The sequence below is a fragment of the Carlito syrichta genome, unplaced genomic scaffold (assembly GCF_000164805.1).
Source record: "Carlito syrichta isolate Samal-C Ts95f unplaced genomic scaffold, Tarsius_syrichta-2.0.1 Scaffold301619, whole genome shotgun sequence".
Lineage (NCBI taxonomy): Eukaryota > Metazoa > Chordata > Mammalia > Primates > Tarsiidae > Carlito > Carlito syrichta.
Genome location: NW_007245715.1, coordinates 703,183 through 723,320, shown reverse-complemented (window position 1 = coordinate 723,320; position 20,138 = coordinate 703,183). Strand labels below are relative to the sequence as shown.

Below are 20,138 nucleotides of genomic sequence, written 5' to 3'. Positions count from 1 at the left end.
GGACAAGGGGACTGGGCACGGGGACCCCGGCCAGTGAGCGCCTGTGCCCCGGGACCGCCCCTCCCGTGCGCTCTCTCGCCGCGATCCCGGGCCGGGCTCGCCCGCAGGGTGCTGGCAGCAGCAGCCATGAGCCAGGACGCGGACCCCAACGCTCCGGAGCAAGCGGACAGAGATGCCTGCAGTGTGCCCGGTGCCCAGGCGGCCCCGGCACCCGCGGGCCCGCGGGGGATGCAGCTGCCGCCGCCGCCCCCGCCCCCGCCCCCAGCCGGCCTTCCCCGGATCATCCAAAAGTAAGAGGAGGGGGCAGGGAGCGGGGCTGCGCTTGGGGACACGCCCCGGGTGCCCCCTTTGTGGCTTCATCTCCTGTCTCTGCTGAACTTCGCTCGGCCCCCTTGCGTTTGAAGTTTTCCTGTCCCCTGTCTCGGCAGAGTCGGTGTCATTCTGGCTGTTCGTGAGGTTGGGGAGAAGAGAGCTTAGTTATCTGGGGGAAATAATTTTGTTTTCCTTATCTCCTTTCTCTTCCCTTCAGGGATGTTACTGGATATTTTGAACTAAAGTAGTTCAGACTGGGAGGAAATGGCCCAGAGACTATATTTCATCTTTCTAGTCCCAAGAGGCCTCTGGGACGTGTGGAGGGTCGTGCGTGAGTGTGTGCGCGCACGTGAGGGTGTGTAAGTAAAATGCCGCCAAGAACGAAACCACGCGTGGTGGTGCCCCTGAAGCCGACCGGTGACACTGGGGTGAAATGGGACGTGAGCGTTTGCAAACAACGTATTTTGCTTTGCCCTGAAAGTGTAGACTCTTTTCAAGAGACCCTTGCGAAGAGTTCAGCTGCGCCACGGTTGTCCATTAATGTTACCATCTGGTGACTCGGGTGAACCGTGGGACTTGGGTCCCGAATCCTCAGAGTCGGCCTTGCCAATGCGTGAGTAGGTCGGGGGTGGTTCATAGGCCCCAGAGGCTCCTTCAGCCCATTTGGGGGAGGTAAAAGTAAAACGGTGATGTTTTGTTTTCGTTTTGAGGTTTTGTTGGACAGTTTTAGGCCTAGAGTGTTGGTTTGTTTGAAGGATCTTTATTCTCCTGAGGGTTTACTCAGTTTGTCACCAAGTACCCAAAAGTAGTTTGAGAAGTGTAGGAAGGGGAATGAGGAGTGCTTCCTGGAGACTGACAAAACTAGATAAATACACACAAAACTGCAAAATTTATTCTATGGAGCAGAGCAGAGGTTCTCCGCTGCTGTATTGATGCTTTGACTTATGTAAACTTACAAACATGTAGCAAGAGAAATAACCAGTGATGGGTGCAAATGGAAGTAAATAGCAGTTAAATGCTTACTGTTTTGAAGACTGACTTAAGAGTAAGAGAATAGTGAAAACTGAAGTTTAACATTAAAGAACGCAGCTATCACATTTCAGAACAAAATGGTCCCGTATTTTTGACTGGTGGAATACTAAATCTCCGTTTGTGCCAAGTTTTTGCTTTAATTTGATATTTTATATAACTTTTGACTACTAACAGCTTCCTACTATTTGAAAATGATAATATTTCATATTATTATTCCTTTTCTATTGTTTTGCAAATTATTTCAGCTGATATTAAACGTGATTGATAGTTTATATACGTCATTCTTAAAAATGATTTAAAATATGAAGTTTACTTACTAAAAAATCCCATTTGACCAATTATTAATTTGGAAACACCTGATGTACTTCTTACTGAACCAGTGTCTTGAAATTAGGCTGCATATGAAGTTTATTGAAATTGCATTGGTATTGTAATCGCCTTGCTTTTTTTTTTTTTTTTTAATCACTCACTTTTAAGCAGAAGGAAACTAGAAACTTTATATTCCAGAAAAATTTTTGTAGATAGGTGTCCGATTATGAATTGCTGTCAGGTTGAAAATAAAGATCGTTTGTGGGAAATAGATCATTTAAAGCATATTTTAATAACCTCATATCGTAAATAATTTACCCTTTAAGTGAATCACACATTTTGAAAATTTCACTTCTGGAATATTTCATTTTAAGGGGTAAGATTGAACTTTTCAAAGATGGCCCCTTCTGCTTGCATACCAGGATGAAGACCTCAAAGCGCTTAATAGTTCTGTCTTGTTTTTCGTTGGTGACAGATCAGTGTTCAGGGACCAGGTCCAGTGCCCGTGAATGTGTCCATAGGATTTGATGTCTGTGTGCTGATGTTTCAGTCTTTCTTTATAAGGACGATTTGGAGTTTGTGCCTTCCTCAGTACCCAATGAAATTCCGCTGGAGCCAGGCGTAATATCACAGATGCTTTGCAGGTCCATCTTTAATGCCTCGAAACTTGAGCAGGTTATTTTGAAACTACATTTGCATAATTTAATCTGAGCAACCATTTTTATGTAGTTACCGAGGTTGTGTTTGTGTCAGCCATCTTTAAGAAAACGTAGAGTGGAGGTTTTGCGCCCAGCTGCAAAATGAATTTTCTTCCTATTGATTTGGGGATTCTGTGAGCTAGATCTTTGGGTGGAATTCTCTTCTAGGAATGCAGTTAAAATGTTATTATGGAACCTCTATTTTTTTTCTAGTTATTTTAGTGAGGTCATTATGTAATTCCTAAGAGAAGTTTTGATCGCTTTCAAAATGATGGAGACATCTTCTTCATGTTGCATAGCGTTTAAGGATTACTAAATTTTTTTCACTTCTTAGTGTCTAGGTTTACTGACTTCTATTGGTAATGACTTTCATTTTAGGTAAAAAGTCAATGGCTTTGGTAAAACCATAGTAACGATTCCTATTCACATACGTTATATTTGATAGTTAGAGTGCTGCTATATCCTATATTTAAGTAACTAAACACATGAAGTATGATGATAGAGACTGATTTTGGTGTTGTTTTATGGAAGCCAGTATTTAATACTTATGAAGTGCTGCATTTAGAGTTAATTTCTCTGGAGTACTTTTGTTCTAATCAGGTACATTTAGTTTTCTTATCACTGTATTCTCAGCTTCAGTTAAGAATCCTCCAGACCCTTTCTACTCCTGTTAGCCCACCGCCCCTAGCCAATATTAGCATTACTTGTAAAGATTATCTGCCTTGTTATAGACGCATGTAACTAATATCTTGGAGGCTTTTACTTTAAATGTGCATTCACATTGGCCAATGGGGAGCTATTAAGGCCATGGAGGCAACAAGAAATATAAACAACACCTTAAGAGGCTATTTGGGATGAGTTAGGAAATCAGAATAATTTGAGAGCTTAAAAAGATACATATTTTCTTCATACTAGCAGAAGAAAACTGACTGGTATGTGTCGATGGATGTTTTATAAGGATTTATCTCCTCAAACATTCATGATATTTTATTTTAAAAATTATTTGTTTTAATTGTGAGCTTTAAAAACAAACCTAATCCTTGATTGATAAAAACTTGTTTACTAACCTTGATGAACATCAGAAATCTAAATTTTAGGTTGCAAGCTTTAAAACTCTCATCAGAATGAAAAAGGAGCCCCTTAATTCTGTGTGAAATGTTGAAGGTTGCTGTCAGACGAAACTCTAAAGTGTGCCTCTAATTATGATAAAAAGAAACCAAACAAACGAACACACCTTTTATGAAGTGATTTTCCCAAATTGTTTGATTTGCAGCAAAATATTTCTGGCTAATATATATATGATATCAGGTTGCATATTTAGGTATAAACAACTTATTTTTTCCAGATAAGTTTTATAAGCATAAAAAACAATTATGAAAATAGAAAAAAATTTTGATTTAGCATTTGATCGCTAGGGTCACCTGCATGTAAGTTTTTGTGGCTTATGAAAACATAAATCCAGCTTTGATTTCTAGAGTTTATAGTCTTCTGCATAGAGTTAGAACATTGGCTGTCTGTGTTTTCAGAGAAGTGCTCCCCCGACTTAGGATAGACAGACTCTTCTCTAATTTTGCAGACATCTTGCATCGGGAAGGAGCCTCAGGTAGCTATTAGGGAGTGATACTCAGACAAGTTGTCTATGATGTCCACCCACTTTGATGAGCATGCTGACAATTACATCCAGAATCAGGGAGGAAATAAGAATTTGCTAAAAAAGCCGACATTAGCTCACATTCATATTTGGTCCTTTCTGAAATGAAGATGGAATTTCTAACATCTGTGCCAGTTTCTAACATCAGTTTGAGCTCAATTTTGGAGGAAATAGGAATACACTTGTAGAAGGAATTTTGAAAATTTTAAATACCATCTTAAACTGCACGTAAGACAAGCATTCAGCAGGGAAAACATCTGAGGGGATTAAGCGTTTACCCCAACAGGAAAGGGGAGAGGGCAGACTTTTTTCTTAGCAATCTCAAAAGTTCTTTTGCTTTTCTAGAAAGCCTCTAAAAGGTATTTTCTTTTTTAAAAATTTATTTTGCTTAAGGATTTGTTGTGATAAGTATTTTTAGATAGTATGTATAGTCAGTCAGTTATGAGTTGTTCTCAAATTGCCAAAGAGATCAGTATTATGAAATGTAGTACACTATTCCCATTAGTCACAGTAAATGACTATACATATGGTATGCACGGAGTTGTTCTAATACCAGTGCTGGAAGGGGGGAAGAAAGAAAAATATGATCACTCCTTTTATTTTTCTATCTACTTATTCTCTTGCTACCTCCCTAGCAGTTTATCATATTAATAGTTTAAAAAGCCCAAATCTGCCCATTGGAATGTGAACACTGATCTGTTAAGATCTCTGCCTGTCCTTAATAGTCACCAGGGGGGAAAAACCCCAACCAGGATTGACTCAGAGTGAAGTGATCCTACATTATCCAGTTTCTCTCCCTCTCTCTGATTTATTTTTCTTTCAGCTTTAGGTCTGTGACTCCAGTTTAAACTAATATTTCTTTGCTGCCCACAATAGCCAGTCCTCAAATAAAATAATTCAGTTCACAGCTTTGATAAACAAGAACACACAGCATGTTGGGAATTGGAGATAGAAATTAGCGTCTACTGTTCTGCTTGAAATTATGTCACTGATCCAAATAGTCTTTGCAAATGCTGGAGGAATAATTTATTTCTCTTTTTGTGATAATTGTTGTTTTCACGGGTGATTAGTCTCACAAACGTGTACCTATGCCCATGGCTCAAATTTAATCAACTTGGGACATATACTCTATCAGATGTGGGGGAGAGGGCAGAGGGAGCCCAAGGAATAGAAATTAAAATGAACTGAACTAAATATGGAAAACAAGAATGGGAGAAGCTTGAGACAGTGGAGTGAAAACCAGAGAGAATTTGAGAAGCAGGGTTCCCCTCTCCCTTCATCAACCCTGGTCCTCCTGCCAGACAAAAGCCTGAAACAGCCTCCCATACCACAAAATCCCACTTAATCTGATTTTTATTTCCCACCACAGTAATTATTTAGCTGGGGATGGCCTGACTGATACTATTTTGTGTATTTTAACAGGGAAAGTTGCTGTGGATCCACAGCTGGTGTGAGTAACTGGTAGCTGTGTTTAGAATAGAGTGTTGAAAAGTTTTGCAGTAAGTAAAGTGATCCGTATTCCAGAACTGGGGTAAAGATGGTAATTAGTGTCTTGTAGAAAGGAGCACATGGCGGTTGCCTTTCTGGTTAATGAACCTGGCTGGACCTTGGGAACATGTGTGTTATCCTGAATGCCTAGTTTGCTTGTTCCCACCAGTGACTAGACTGGGAAATCCTGACTCTAATTAAGAAGATGCGTTTTTTGAATCAGGAATGTGAATTTGGTTTCCAACACCACCACAGGGATTGTTGGTGGTGAGCTGATAGACTGTCTCCATGGGTGGTCACTGTTTAAATTCCACCCAATTAAGGAGCTGTACAATGTTTAACAGATAGCAAGTGTGGGGACAACACGTCACTACCAGCTGTGTGAGGAGGAGGTGGAAGCAAAGGACGCCCACCTCTTGGTATTTTGTGTGTGTGTGTCTTGGATAGGTTGTGTGTATCCATCTGATAGAATAAAGTCTCTGGTGGCTGAAGTTACAGACAAGTTGCTTCAGCTTCCTCTTTCCTACAACTCCTGCTGGATTTTTTAAGATAAGTAAATCTCCTGATGGTTTATAAGGCAACTTTTCCAACTTGCTGACAGCCGATCCATAGGGGAGATGGCACATATTGATCTTAATGGACTTTATGAGCAAAGAGGGAGCAGTTAAGCAACTTGCATGAGGGTGTGTTAATAACTCAAGCTCAGTTTGCTGAATAAATCTCTCCGTATGTCTAGGAACAAAAGGCTGGGGTCATGCATGTGTTTGTGGGGTTGGTTATCACCGCAGGAAGAAGGCTTTCATGCTGCTTTTCCTGTCTTTGATGTGGATCTTTGCTTTAAGAATGTACTAGGGCCGCTTGCTCCTGCCTCTTCTTGCACCTGCCTTCTCTCGATCACGCTAAATGACCCATCAGTCTGAGTCGCCGCTTCCCACTCTGGCCCAAACATGGAAGCCTCCACCTGCCGCTGTCTGGACATCTTAAATACTTTTCAGTTTTGCCAGTTGTCTGGAGGCTTTCCCAAATATGTTTTTAAATTTTGTTAGGCCTGTCTTTAAACCTGACCTCCAGAGTCAGGAGTAGATGAGGTAATATATATATATATTAAAGATGCATTCATTTCACGAAGTCTCTTCTTTTGGTTTATTTGAATCAATTATTGAACAGAACGATTTAAGATCAGCCTGAGGTTGCCAAGTGTCAAATGAACATCTTGGCTCTAAATTAATTATTGGGTTTCTGACAAGGAGGGTCAGAGAGGAAAAAACCCGGACTGAGAGTGGTGACCTAGACAAGCCAATTAACCTTCCTAATCTAGCCTCTCCAGGGATTAGAAATGATCGATGGTAGATTCTTCCAAGAATAAAATTAGGTGGATTTTCAGCAGTATTTCTGAGTGATCACCAATGGAGAATGTTTCCTCCATCCTGTATCTTCTATCTAATAGAGTATATGTCCCATATCAGTTAAATTTTAGCCATGGTCATGAGTACACGTTTGTGAGATCGATCACCCATGAAAGGAACAATAATCATACACACACAAAATTAAATTCTCTAGCATTTGCAAATAATATTTGGATTAAGACGTAATTTTAAGTCAGAAAAATAGACACTAATGTCAGTGAAAAGGAGGACATTTTAAGCTATTTTCTCATCTCCAAACTGTTTCTTTGATACAAAATAATTTTGGGAGATGTTAATTATTTTGATTTGAAATGTTAAAGTAAATACTTGGGTTTGCAAAAAGAGTACTGTTTTCGATTTAGGAGACAGAGCCAATAATTTTCATATATCTAAATTGGGTTGTATCAAACACAGGCAGGTGGGAGTGTGTTTGGTGACATTCTTGGTTCTAGGGGCAGAAATCATAAACATTAGCCCCAAAAACGTTTTGCTGGAGCACACGCTGGCTGCGGCTGTCACACGGGACTCCTCAGTGGTGATGCTGAGACCGGCCAGAGCAACCAACCGGCGCTAAAACCTCTTTACAGCCTTGCAGATGTCCCAGTTGTCCCAAAGCTGGGCTTCGGGCTTCCACATACCTTACTGAATCAGGAGACCGATGTTTCCAGAGCCTCTTAAGGACATGGGCACCTTGGGGTTACGGCTGTGTCCTCCCAACATGAGGTTGTTGTTACTTGAAAAGATTTTTTTTTAAACCTTCTGTGATTAAATCTTGATTTAAAGGCTTTATGTACATAAGAGAGGATGAACATAAGGATATTTATTGCAACATTGTCTAGAAGAGCAAAAAGTTAGAAACTAAATGTTTCTCAGTTGGGATAATGTGCATATATAATTTCATGTACCATTCAGCCGTTAGAATGTGCTGTTATTTTGCATTTATTGATATGGAATGAGGACCACATAATATTGTTAATTTAAAAAACTACAGGCCATTGACTTGCTAAGCCTTGGTGTGGCCATGTGCTCTTTGAGCTATAGCTAGGCCATATTTTCTTAAACTTTGGCCCCCTCCCCTACCTTGGAAAGGTGAAGTCCCTCTTTCTCTCTCTCTCTAACTTGCTTTCTAAATAAACTATATTTTCTAATCTAAAAGAAAAATAAAAACAGCATGTATACAATGATGTCATGCTTTTAATTGATTTTTTATTACTTTTTTTTTTTGAGTTGGGGTCTCACTCTGTCGCCCAGGCTGGAATGCAGTAGGACAATAATGGCTCACTGTAGCTTCAACCTCCTTAGTTCAGGGGATCCTTCCACCTCAGCTTAGACTATAAGAATGCGCCACCATGCCCAGCTAATTTTTTTTTTTTTTTTTGTAGAGACGAGGTCTCACTTTGCTGTCCAGGCTGGTCTCAAACTCCTGGGCTCAAGCAATCATCCTGCCTTAACCTCCCAAAGTGCTGGGAATACAGGCATGAGTCACCATGTCCAGCCCATGTTTGTTTTTTAAAAGATGTGTATGAGAGTGTGTGCTGGTGCCTGCAAGCCTGGAAGAACATCTAAAAAACAAACATAAAGATGTTGACAGTGGTTCTAACTCAGGGTGGGGTAATTATAGTGGTTTGTCTTTTATTTTTTTGTCTTCCTTTCTAACATTTTTAAAAATCAGTGCACTTGTATTACTTTCACAATCAGAAAGAACAAAACTATTTTCATTTTTAAGAACAAAAAAAGTAGACATTTCACACTGGTGCTGTACTGTCTTTAAGACTAAGCTGCCCTTTAACATCTTAGATTTTAGTCCTGGAAGGCATCTGAGAGCTGCTTTAGCCCAGCCCTTCTGTTTTTCTAGATAAGGCCTGGAAATGGGGGAGACAGAAATGGAACCCATTCATAAATTAACTATCTATGGGCTCACATGCCCCAAGGGGATTGAGAAAAGCACCGTTGGGTGTATCTCCACATTGCCCCATCCTGCCCTGCCCACAGGATTTTATGCACAAGGGCTATCCTGGGCATTTCATGCTGCTCCTTCCTGTCAGGCAGACAGCAACCATTGCACTTTTCCCTCTGCTCCTCTTGGTGCAGGGTTACTTTTTCCAGTTCCTTTTTTTTTGAGTTGGAGTCTCACTCTGTCGCCCAGACTGGAGTGTAGTGGCACGCTCCCGGCCACCGCAGCCTCAACCTGCTGGGCTCCAGAGATCCTTCTGTCTCAGCCTTCAAGTAGCTGTAACTACAGGCACGCACTACCACGCCCAGCTAATTTTTTGATTTATTGTAGAGATGAGGTCTCACCAAGTTGCCCAGGTGGGTCTCGAACTCGCGGGCTCAGGCAATCCTCAGCCTCCCAAAGCGTGGGATTACAGGCTGAGCCACCGAGCCCGGCTTCCAGTTCCTTCATAAGAAAAACCCAATGCCTATTTTTCTTTCATACCCAGAAGTGTCTTCTTGATACCCTTCAGGCTATGGTGTAAAGATGAACATTTAATGTATAAAAGCATAACTAACATTTTTTTCCACAAGGAAGCAGAACACATTTTACTTTTCACTCCCAAGACAATTACAAGAATGCCTGTTATTATTTCTGCCACCCATCCTCTACTCACTCTGCTTCACATTTGTTTCAACTAAGGATATAATTCTGACTGTATCTTTAAAAAGTAAACTTTGCTTTTGGGGGACTCTATTTGCATTCTTGCTTGCCTTGTGTGCGCTCTCTCTCTCTCTCTCTCTCTGTTGTTTTTCCTGAACTATTTGAAGGTAATTTGCATAACCATCATTTTGTTTTCATGCCTAAGGAAATTAACCTTATTTAGATATTTTTTCTGGCCAGGCACAGTAGCTTATGCCTATAGTCCCAGCACTTGGGAAGGCTGAGGTGGGGGGCTGCTTGAGTCCAGGAATCTGAGACCAGCATGGGCAACAGAGTGAGACCATGTGACCACAAAAATAAAAAATAAAAAATTACTGAGTGTGGTGGTACGGGCCTGTAGTCCCAGCTACTTGGGACCCTGAAGAGGAAAGATCACCTGAGCTCAGACCCTGAAGAGGAAAGATCACCTGAGCTGTAATTGCACCACTGCACTCCAGCATGGGAGAGAGAATGAGTCCTCAATTCAAAATAAATAAATAAATAAATAAATGCAAAAACCAAATGAATAAATACATTTTTTTCTAATAAATGCTAGAATTTTAACTCTTTCTAGTTGTCAGATAAATGTCTCCTATAGCTGTTTTTGTGGGTGTTTGTTTATGCTGTCTCATCCTTTAATTTACCAAGTGTACTTACCGCTTTCTCCTCTTCAAGACCGAAGATTACAGGCTAGTTGTCTTGGAGAACGAATCATGATCTGACTGTGTCTGTTGTTTCCTCACAACCAGATCCAGCATAGGGTGATGTGTGTCCCACTAAGTGTGATCCCTTGGTTAACATGGGTGACCACCAGATCGCTCCATTGTAGGGGGCGTTGTTTTCTTGGTGATTACTAGTAAATTGTAGGGGTGATACTGAGACCCTTTGAATACCCTTTTTCCCAGCAGACTTTCATCTAGTCATTTTATCTTTTAATTTGACGAAATTTTGAAAAAGCACTTGCAATGAAATATGTAGAACTAGAAAGATAAATAAGTATCACTTTAGAATGGAAGAATTTGAACACGGAGTTTATATCAAACAGCCTTGCAACTATGTTTGCATTGTCCTCGCCCGCAGATGTTATCTGGAGCTTCTGGGCATTTCCAGTCCTGACTTAACAGTACTTGACTGCCGACCAGCCACTCCCCACTTAACTCCTATAGGAGGCATTCTATTTCGGGTTACAGTGCTTTCTAATGTCCAGAGAGTAAATATAAATCCCTCTTAATGCGAATGGCAGTAAGTGGATGCTAATGTAATTTTTGCTAGCTCATGAGATTTTTTAGGCAGCCTTTGGAAGCTGTGTCGGTTCTTTGCAGAAATCTTTTATCTCCGTTTTCAAAATCTCTGTATAAAACAGACTTTAAAAATGACTGATGACTTACCCTGGATCCTAAACTGGGTGAGTCGTGGGGCTGGTCGGTGACTACCAGTTTGTTCATGCTTTTTAGATTTCAGTTACACAGCTATTTTTGCCCGTTCCAGTTTGGTACTCTTATTTTTGTACGCAAAATATGTATGGGTGGAGAAAGCGATGTGGAGTAGTGAAAAGAGGCAGGAGCAGGTATGCTGTAAGTTCTACATTCGGCTTTGCCGCTACTAACCCTGGGCCTCAGTGTTCTTACCTGTTAAAGGGAACAACAATAATAATAAAGTGACTAATAAACTTTCGTTGAGTGCTTCCTCTTTGCAGCTACTATGCTAAGCACTTCATGTGTGTTTAATACTTTTAATAATTTAATCCTGTGAGGTAAGTGCTGTTATTCTCCCCATTTTACAAATGAGAAACTTTGAATTGCAACCTTACTAGGACTCAGGAAAGCTAAGAAAAATAGTATTTATGAAAGAACTAGTGGAGTGGGGCTTGGAATAATGAATGCTATATAAATTCAAGTGATCTTATTTTCTCTGTGTAAATATCTATATCCTTAAAATAATTTATAGAAAACTCATTACTTACAAAGAAAATGTTATAGAAAAAAATCACTGAAATAAATTTGAAAGGTCAAATTTAGGACAAGCTAAACAATCCAATTAAAACTTTTCTATTTTTTTTCCCTTTCTTTTTTTCTTATAGCCTTAAGAATGCCTTTCGTTTAAAGTGAAATCTATATCCCAATTTAAATTCCATGAGCAAATCCGACTCTGGCATTTGACTCACTGTCTTATTCTGCCTGTTATGCATGTTAGGCAAGACCTAAATTTGATGCTCACAAGGAGTACATAAACACTTATAATCCTCCCAGCATGTGCTAAAATAATAATGATATGATAGCTTGATTTGCAAAATGAGTGTCTGCCAGCTTCTACCTGCCCATTTTTTAACCAATTCAGAAAACCAGGATTCCACAACGATTACAGTGCCCCAGGCTCTATTAATAGCACAAGGAATTCCTGACTTGATGGACACATCAAGATTGGTTAGTCTCCGCCAGAAAGACTTTTCAAACTGTCTTTGTAGACATTGTTACAGGTGTTCTTTTGCTTTAAGAAAGCATAGTGTGCAAGACCTCATCTCTACAATAAATCAAAAATTAGCCGGGCATGGTACGCGCGCCTGTAGTTCCAGCTACTTGGAAGGCTGAGGCAGAAGGATTGCTGGGGCCCAGCAGGTCGAGGCTGCGTTGGCCGGGAGCGGCCACTGCACTCCAGTCTGGGCAACAGAGTGAGACTCCAACTCAAAAAAAAAAAGAAAGAAAGCATAGTGTGGTCCAGGTGCGGTGGCTCAAGCCTGTAATACCAGCACTTTGGGCTGAGGCCAGAGGATTGCCTGAGCCCAAAGTTTCGAGGCCAGCCTGGGTAACTTAGTGAGACCTTGTCTCCATAATAAATCACAAAAACTAGCTGGGCGTGGTGGTGTGCATCTGTAGTTCCAGTTTGGAAGGCTGAGGTGGGAGGATCACCTGAGCCCAGCAGATCGAGGCTGCGGTGGCCATGAGCGTGCCACTGCACTCCAGCCTGGATGACAAGCGTGAGACTCCAACTCAAAAAAAAAAAAAAAAAGAAACCGTAGTATGTAAAAAACAGAGGGAATAGAATCGATAAATCAGGAAAGGATTGCTTGCTTTTTACCTGAGAAAAGATTCACAGTAAAGGTCCTTTAAACCATGAGTTCTTCAGTTCATTTCACATAGCAATTCAATAATGCTAAAAATTGAGAGGTCTAACAATCATTAAACATTTTCTTTTCTTTTTTCCATTTTACAGAGGTAGAATTGAAGTACGCTACGCTGCGCATGTTTAAAGCATCCATTAGCATCATCAAAGCATCAAACAATTGAGACAATAATAAACATTTTTGTCACTTACAAAAGTTTCTTCATGCTTTTTATAATTTATCCTTCCCTTTTCTCCTTAACTCTCTCAAGCAACTACTCCTTAACTTATCTATTGCTTAACAACTCAACTTCTCCTTAACTGCCTCAGGTCGTGACTGCTGATCTGCTTTCTATCACTATAGACTAGTTCCCATTTTCTAGAATTTTATACAAATGGAATCCAAGTATGTACTTTGTGTGTGTGTTTGTGTGACTTCTTTCACTCAGCATAAATGGTTTTTTTTTTGAAATACCATTTTTAAAAATTGTGATAAAATACATATAACAACATGTATCCTTTACCTATTTTAAAGTGCGTAAGTTAGGGACATCGAGTACATTCACGGTATTGTGCAACCATCATCACCATTTAGTACACAACAATTGCATCACCCCAAAAGGAAATGTCATTCCTTTTAAGCAGTTACTTCTTGTTTCCTCCTCTCTCCAATCCCTGGAGACCTATCTACTGTCTGTCTCTATGGATTCGCCTATTCTGGGTATTTTATAAAGATGGAATCATATATGTGGCCTTTTGTGCCTGGCCTCTTTCACATAGCATAATGCTTTCAAAGTTCATCCATTTTGTATCATGTATCAGCACTTAATTCCTTTTTATTGCTGAATAATATTCTGTTGTATGGGTAGACAGCATTTTGTTTATCAATTCATCCGTTGACGGACTATTGTGAATAGTGCTGCTATGAACATTTGTGTACAAGTTTTTGTTTGAACATCTGTTTTCAGTTCTTCTGGGTATAGATCTTAGACTGAATTGGTGACTTACACGGAGAGTCTATGTTTTATTTATTGAGGAACCTCCAGACTGCTTCCTAAAGCCATGCATCATTTTATGTTCCCCTCAGCAATGAATGAGGGTTCCAATTTCTCAACACCCTTGCCAACACTTATAATTATTATTATTTTAAAGGCCATCCTAGTGGACGTGAAGTGGTATCTCCTTAGGTTTTGATTTAAATTTCACTAATGACTAATGTTATCGAGCTTCTCTTTATGTGCTTGTTTTGGTCATTTACGTACCTTTAGAGAAATGTCTACTCAACTCCATCATCTGTTTAAAAGTTGGATTGTTTACATTTTTATTGTGAAATTGTAAGAGTTCTTTATAAATTCTGGACACTAGATTCTTATCAGATGTATGATTTGCAAATATTTTTCTCCCTTTCGGGTTTTTTTTTTTTTGCATAATTTTGAGGTTCATTCACGTTGTTGCTTGTATCGAAAGTTTGGGCCTTCTTATTGCTGAGTAGTATTCTGTTTTATGGACACAGCACAAATTGTTCATTCATCTGTTGATGAGCATTTAGGTCATTTCCAGTTTTTGGCTATTACAAATGAGGATGATATGAACATTCCTTTGCAAGTCTTTATCTGAACATAACTTTTAGTTTCTCTTGGGTAAATATCTAGGTCAATAATAATTTAGCCTTTTAGGAGCACACATGTTATACATGAAAATAATTTTTTGGGCGCAACCACTTTGAATTGTTATTACTGTATTTTTGAACAAAGCATGTTTATGTGACCCTTCAAGGCATTTAAGTAACACATGTTTTTTTCATGTTTGTTTCCAGAGCCAATCACTCATTAGCTTAGTTTTTTTTTTTTTTTCTTCTGTTGATGAATCTTTCTTTTCTTTTCTTTTTTTTTTTTTTGACTTGGAGTCTCACTCTGTCGCCCAGACTGGAGTGCAGTGGCCGCTCCCGGCACCACAGCCTCGACCTGCTGGGCTCTGGTGATCCTTCCGCCTCAGCCCTCCAAGGAGCTGGAACTACAGGTGCACGCTACCACGCCTGGCTAATCTTTAATTTATTGTAGAGATGAGGTCTCACCAAGTTGCCCAGGCGGGTCTCAAACCCGCGGGCTCAGACAATCCACTCACCTCAACCTCCCAAAGGCGCGGGATTACAGGCTGAGCCATCGAGCCCGGCGATGAATCTTTCATCAGCAGCTTTTCTTTTGGCAAGTAATAATTCCATGGAACTTAGGACACAAGATGAGTAAGACGACAAAACTGTGGAGCTTCAACCTGCAAAGGGCCCTAGAGATCATCTAGTTTAGCCCTCTTCTTTTATAGGAAAGGAAGTCAGGCCCAGAAAGGAGGCTGGTTTCCTGAAGGCCAGTCAAGTTTCAGAGAAGTCCAGTGGAGCAGGGAAAACACATACACCTGTGAGGGTAATCGCATGTCTCCTCCCCGTGAGGCAACGGTGCTGGGGGTGAGCGCGCAGGGCTGTCCCTGTGTTCTTGCGGTGCTGGAGCATTCAGAGGGCACTTGGTTTCCTCCTAGGCTATCCCATTTAATCCTCCAACAGCTCTGTGAAGTAGGTAGGGATTAAGTAACTAGTAGTGGCTCAGGATCACCTAGGCAATGATGGGAGAGCCCAGGCTCAGAGCCAGGCCTTCTGACTCCTTCCAGCTTGCCCTCCTCCTCCTCTTCTTTCGAGTCCCTCCCCCCTTTTCTGCGTCCACTGCCACTCCCTTAGTGGAGGCCCCCCACCTTCTGGCCCCTGCCTCCTGCTGGGCCTGGGCTCTCATCTTTCTTTTCTCTGTACCAGTGCAGCCTTAATCTTGTCATCTGCTTGTCAAAGCCCTGCTGTGGCTTCTGGTTGCCTGTATATTAAGATTCAGACTGCCAGGGAGGCCCTTCCAGATCTGCTTCACGCAGCTCCCCAGCTCCTGTCTTGGTTGCTCCCCCTCCCTCTCCTCAACAAGAACATTCGAGTTCATTTTTGTGGATTCTACTTGGAGCTCACCTTCCAGGGGGCTTTCCCTGACCCCAAGCAGGAAGGGGGGGGATTGAGTGACCTTTTCCTCTGTGGCATTTACCCTACACTTACTTCTTCTTTGTCTCCCAAAAAGACCAAGCAGAGTCCCTGCAGGCAAGGCCAGTGTTGTTCATCCTGGTATCCTCAGCACTGAGCAGGGTTCCTGGCACATAGTTGTTAAATATTTGGGAGAATGTGGAACTTAACTGCGACTGAACGTTTGATCTGATTTAGTGATGATAAAAACTACTCAAGATGGTCTCATGGGTGAGAAGTGATGTGACACTAAATCCTGGGTTTCTCCAACTTATGTTTTATTTGGACTGCCTGACTGAAAGGGTTAGACAGACATTTACATTTGGAGAGGCTGTATAAGGGGGATAGAGATGCAGAAAGTCAGAAACCTGAGCTCTGGTCTAGGCTCTACCATCAAGCCGCTGAGTGACCAGAAGGGAAGAACTTAGGATCTTAGGTTCCCCATTTGTTAAAGGGATAATAGGATGTGGGGCTTGTTCTAACAATCAGTGGCATGTGAACGCAGTGGTAGGAATACAGTACTGAATATGAGGGGACTCCAAAAAACCAGGATTATCTTTTGGAGGACGAGCCCCTTGCAGTACAACCTTCCCCCACTAGGTAAGTGTTCTAGGAACCCATCAGCATCAGCGTACCAGCTAGCATTGTGAGAGGTTGTGTAAGGCTTCAGTGAATTTTTCTGGAGATTCTTTCAATGTGTTTGCCCATTTCATGATGGATGATTTATGAGTGCCCCTGCCCACACTGCACTGAGGGCTCAGCAGTTTTTGACCAAAAACCACATGATCCCCATGCCCTACCCTCCCAATTCACCTGATCTGGCCTGAGCAACTTTTTTTTGTTCCCTGGATGAAAAAAGTCCCCAAAGGGAAAAGTTTTGCTGATGCGGAAGAGGTAAAACAAAAAATGGCAGAAGCACTAAAAGACATCAAAATTGACGAGTTCAAAAACAGTTTTGAGCAGTGGAAAAAGCATCTCTGTAGGTGTATTGCATCAAACAGAGAGTACTTTGAAACTGAATGAAGTTTAAACATTAATAAGTACATACTTTTGGATAAATAAATTCCATTTATTTTGGGTCCCCCTGTACTTGTGTCATAACGTAACCTGACCTTTTGTTTCACTCTGTCATCTCCAGCCAGGGACCGGGTTGAGTACAAGCAATTTCCTGGCTGAATTTCTTCTGTGAGATGCTGTCCAACTGGGAGAAATGGTGAAAATGATACCTGGGAACACTCCTTCAAACTTGTTGCATCAAAGCTTTCAATGACAGAAATTTCTGGGTCACAAAAAAGGGTTTTAAGCCCTAAGCTAGTACTCTGCTTATTTCGTTTTTTTTTTAATTTTTATTTTTTTGAGTTGGAGTCTCACTCTGTCACCCAGACTGAAGTGCAGTGGTCGCTCCTGGCCACCGCAGCCTCGACCTGCTGGGCTCCGGCGATCCTTCCGCCTCAGCCTTCCGAGTTGCTGGAACAACAGGTGCGTGCTACGACGCCCGGCTAATTTTTGATTTATTGTAGAGATGAGGTCTACCAAGTTGCCCAGGCGGGTCTCGAACCCACGGGCTCAGGCAATTCACTCACCTCAGCCTCCCAAAGCACTGGGGTTACAGGCTGAGCCAAGCTTACTCTGCTTATTTCAAGCAATTTCTTAAATGACACAACTCAAGACAACTGCCACACTAAGATACAATCTTATTATTACTTTGCCATTTGCAATAATGATAGTTTTACTGTGGCAATGATCATGACAACTGACTTATGGCAGCTTAAAAACAAAAGAAATTGCCTAGAAGGTAAGTTATTGTTCATGGTTTCTCAGTGAGACTTATCTGACCACCCTATTTAAATTGTTTCCTAAATCCATCCCTTCCCACCCAAGCTCCCTTACCTTCTCTGTTTTTTTTCCACTGGTCATCTTCTAACAGACTATATAATTTACTTATTTTACTTGTTTATTATACTTTTATTCCTATTACATATCCTTTCACCCTGCTCCATCACATAATCACTACAATTGCAGGGGAGTTTTATTCAGTGATATACCTGCCAGTACCTGTGAACAGTTCCTAACACCTAGAAGTTGCTCACTAAATATTTGTTGAATGAGTAAGCAAACTGATATAAAAACACTGGCTTTATTGATTGTTATGTAGTGGCATTTGTTTCTTCACTAAGCCCACCTAAGGTATGAACTATATGGGCTTCAGGACCTGAGTTTTGTGTTTCAAGAGTCTGAAAGTGGAAGATGTTAGAAGATCCTAACTTCTGCTTCTGTGTGATTCTTGGACGTAAACTCACTCAGGGCATCTGTGACTGGGTGCTGTTATCATGGCCTGGCTCTGACAGTTGCTAGTCTAGTTGGACTCTTGTTAGCTGAGATCTGAGCTGTGTATTTAAAGGGATGGTGATGGTGGAGGGAGAGCAGCAGGCCTGGGCTCAGTCCCTAGACATAGAGGCTAAAAAAGTCTGAGACAATCTAGTGTCCAGCAATAGGGGATTAGTGAATAAATTTGTCTATATTCTCCCAATAGTATATGGACCATCTCTATGTACTGATATGGAGAAATCTAAAGAATATATTACAAAGGATGTGGAAAATGTATATTAGTTGGCTGTCTTTTGTGTAAGAAAGTGGAATGAGAGGAAGGTGAATATTCATATTTGCTTCAGTGGCCAGAGGGGCCAAATTTGAGAGATGTTGGAAGTAGGGATGAGCAGGAAGATCACAGTTTACATGCTGTTTAATCTCAGATGCTGGGAGGATGCCATGGGGAAAGGGCTAGTTGAGGAGATGATCTTCAGCCATGTTGTTGTGGACAGGAGCCAGCAATGGGCTGTTGGGCTGTTAAATTCCAGATCAGATCTGTGCTTTGTTAGAAGAGATATAAAAGGATTAGAAGCCGGGCTCGGTGGCTCAACCTGTAATCCTGCGCTTTGGGAGTCTGAGGTGAGTGGATTGCCTGAGCCCGCGGGTTCGAGACCCGCCTGGGCAACTTGACGAGACCTCATCTCTACAATAAATCAAAAAATTAGCCGGGCATGGTTGCACGCCTGTAGTTCCAGCTACTTGGAAGGCTTAGGCGGAAAGATCGCAGAGCCCAGCAGGTCGAGGCTGCGGTGGCCGGGAGCGTGCCACTGCACTCCCGTCTGGGCAACAGAATGAGACTTCAACTCAAAAATGAAAAATAAAAATAAAAGGATTAGAAAAGAGAAAGCACTAAGACCTCTCACCCCCACCCCAAGGAACTTTCATTTTTCAAATTCAGGGAATCACCTGTAGTTCGCAAAGATCTAAACTAATCTGTGATATTTTCAACCTGAACATTTTATACTGTGCTGGGCTTCTCTGACATAATTAGGGGAGAGAGAATTATGTGTCATGTGCCATTCTGGGTCAGGTCAGGAAAGGCAGGGAATAAAGGCAGTTCCTTGAGCATGTCACTGCCCTTTCTCAAAAGAAATTTCCTTTGTTCAAAATGTAGAGAATTGAATTGGATGACTTTAACTAAAATCTTTCTCAGAAATTTTTAATTAAAGCTTCTGATATTTCAGAAAAATCAGAAAAAATTAGCATGGAAAACATACCACTTCATGGTGGACATGTAAAATAATACAACCTCTCTGGAAGAGGAGAAGTTGACAATATCTAGCAAAATTTCATGTTTGTTACCTTTTAGCCAATTCTATTTTAGATCGATCTCGAGATACACAGGCAAAAGTTAAACAACAAAAAAAGACACATGCACAAGTTTCTCCATTATGGCTATTTGTAATAGCAAAAGACTGGAGATAACCCAAATATTCATCAGCAGGGGACAGGTTGAGTAACCTATGTGATATGCACACAGCATGTTCTATGCAGTGGTGAAGAGGGAGAAAGACGATACTGCTATGGGGTGATCTCCAGCGCATACTGTCAAGTGAAAAAAAGCAGGATGCAGAAAAAATGGATAGCATGCTATCTTTTATTTTAAAAAATACATATGTACTTGCTTGTCATTGAAAGAAATTGAAAAATAAACCAATAAAAATGGCTTCCTGAATTGGGAGGGAGGAAATGGATACATGGGTTAGAGGTAGAAGCCAGACTTCTCTGAATGTAATTTGTTTTGTATATTCGAATTTGGAAACGTATGGATGTTCTCTTAATTATAACAAAAAATTAAACTGAAATGGAAAAAAGTAGTCCCAAAATTAAAAAACTCATGTATCAAGTTGGTGATTTAGCCACACAGAAAATTATTCTAGATAACTTTAAAACACAATAAAAATTTAATTACACACCCCTAGGGTGACTATATCTTTTTTTTTTTTTTTTTTTTGAGTTGGAGTTTCACTTTGTCACCCAGACTGGAGTGTAGTGGCTGCTCCCGGCCACCGTAGCCTCGACCTGCTGGGCTCTGGCGATCCTTCCGCCTCCGCCTTCCAAGTAGCTGGAACTACAGGCGCGCGCTAACACACCC

The 20,138-nt window shown here is 41.1% G+C and overlaps 1 protein-coding gene across 1 annotated transcript in view; it reads left to right on the top strand.

Moving 5' to 3' along the window:
- RBM20 (RNA binding motif protein 20) overlaps positions 1-20,138 on the top strand; it is a 193,594-nt gene that overhangs the window by 625 nt on the left and 172,831 nt on the right. Inside the window, exon 2 of the mRNA XM_008054947.2 lies at positions 8-290. Within this exon, the coding sequence (XP_008053138.2) occupies positions 8-290 (283 nt within the window). The remainder of the gene's footprint in view (positions 1-7; positions 291-20,138) is intronic.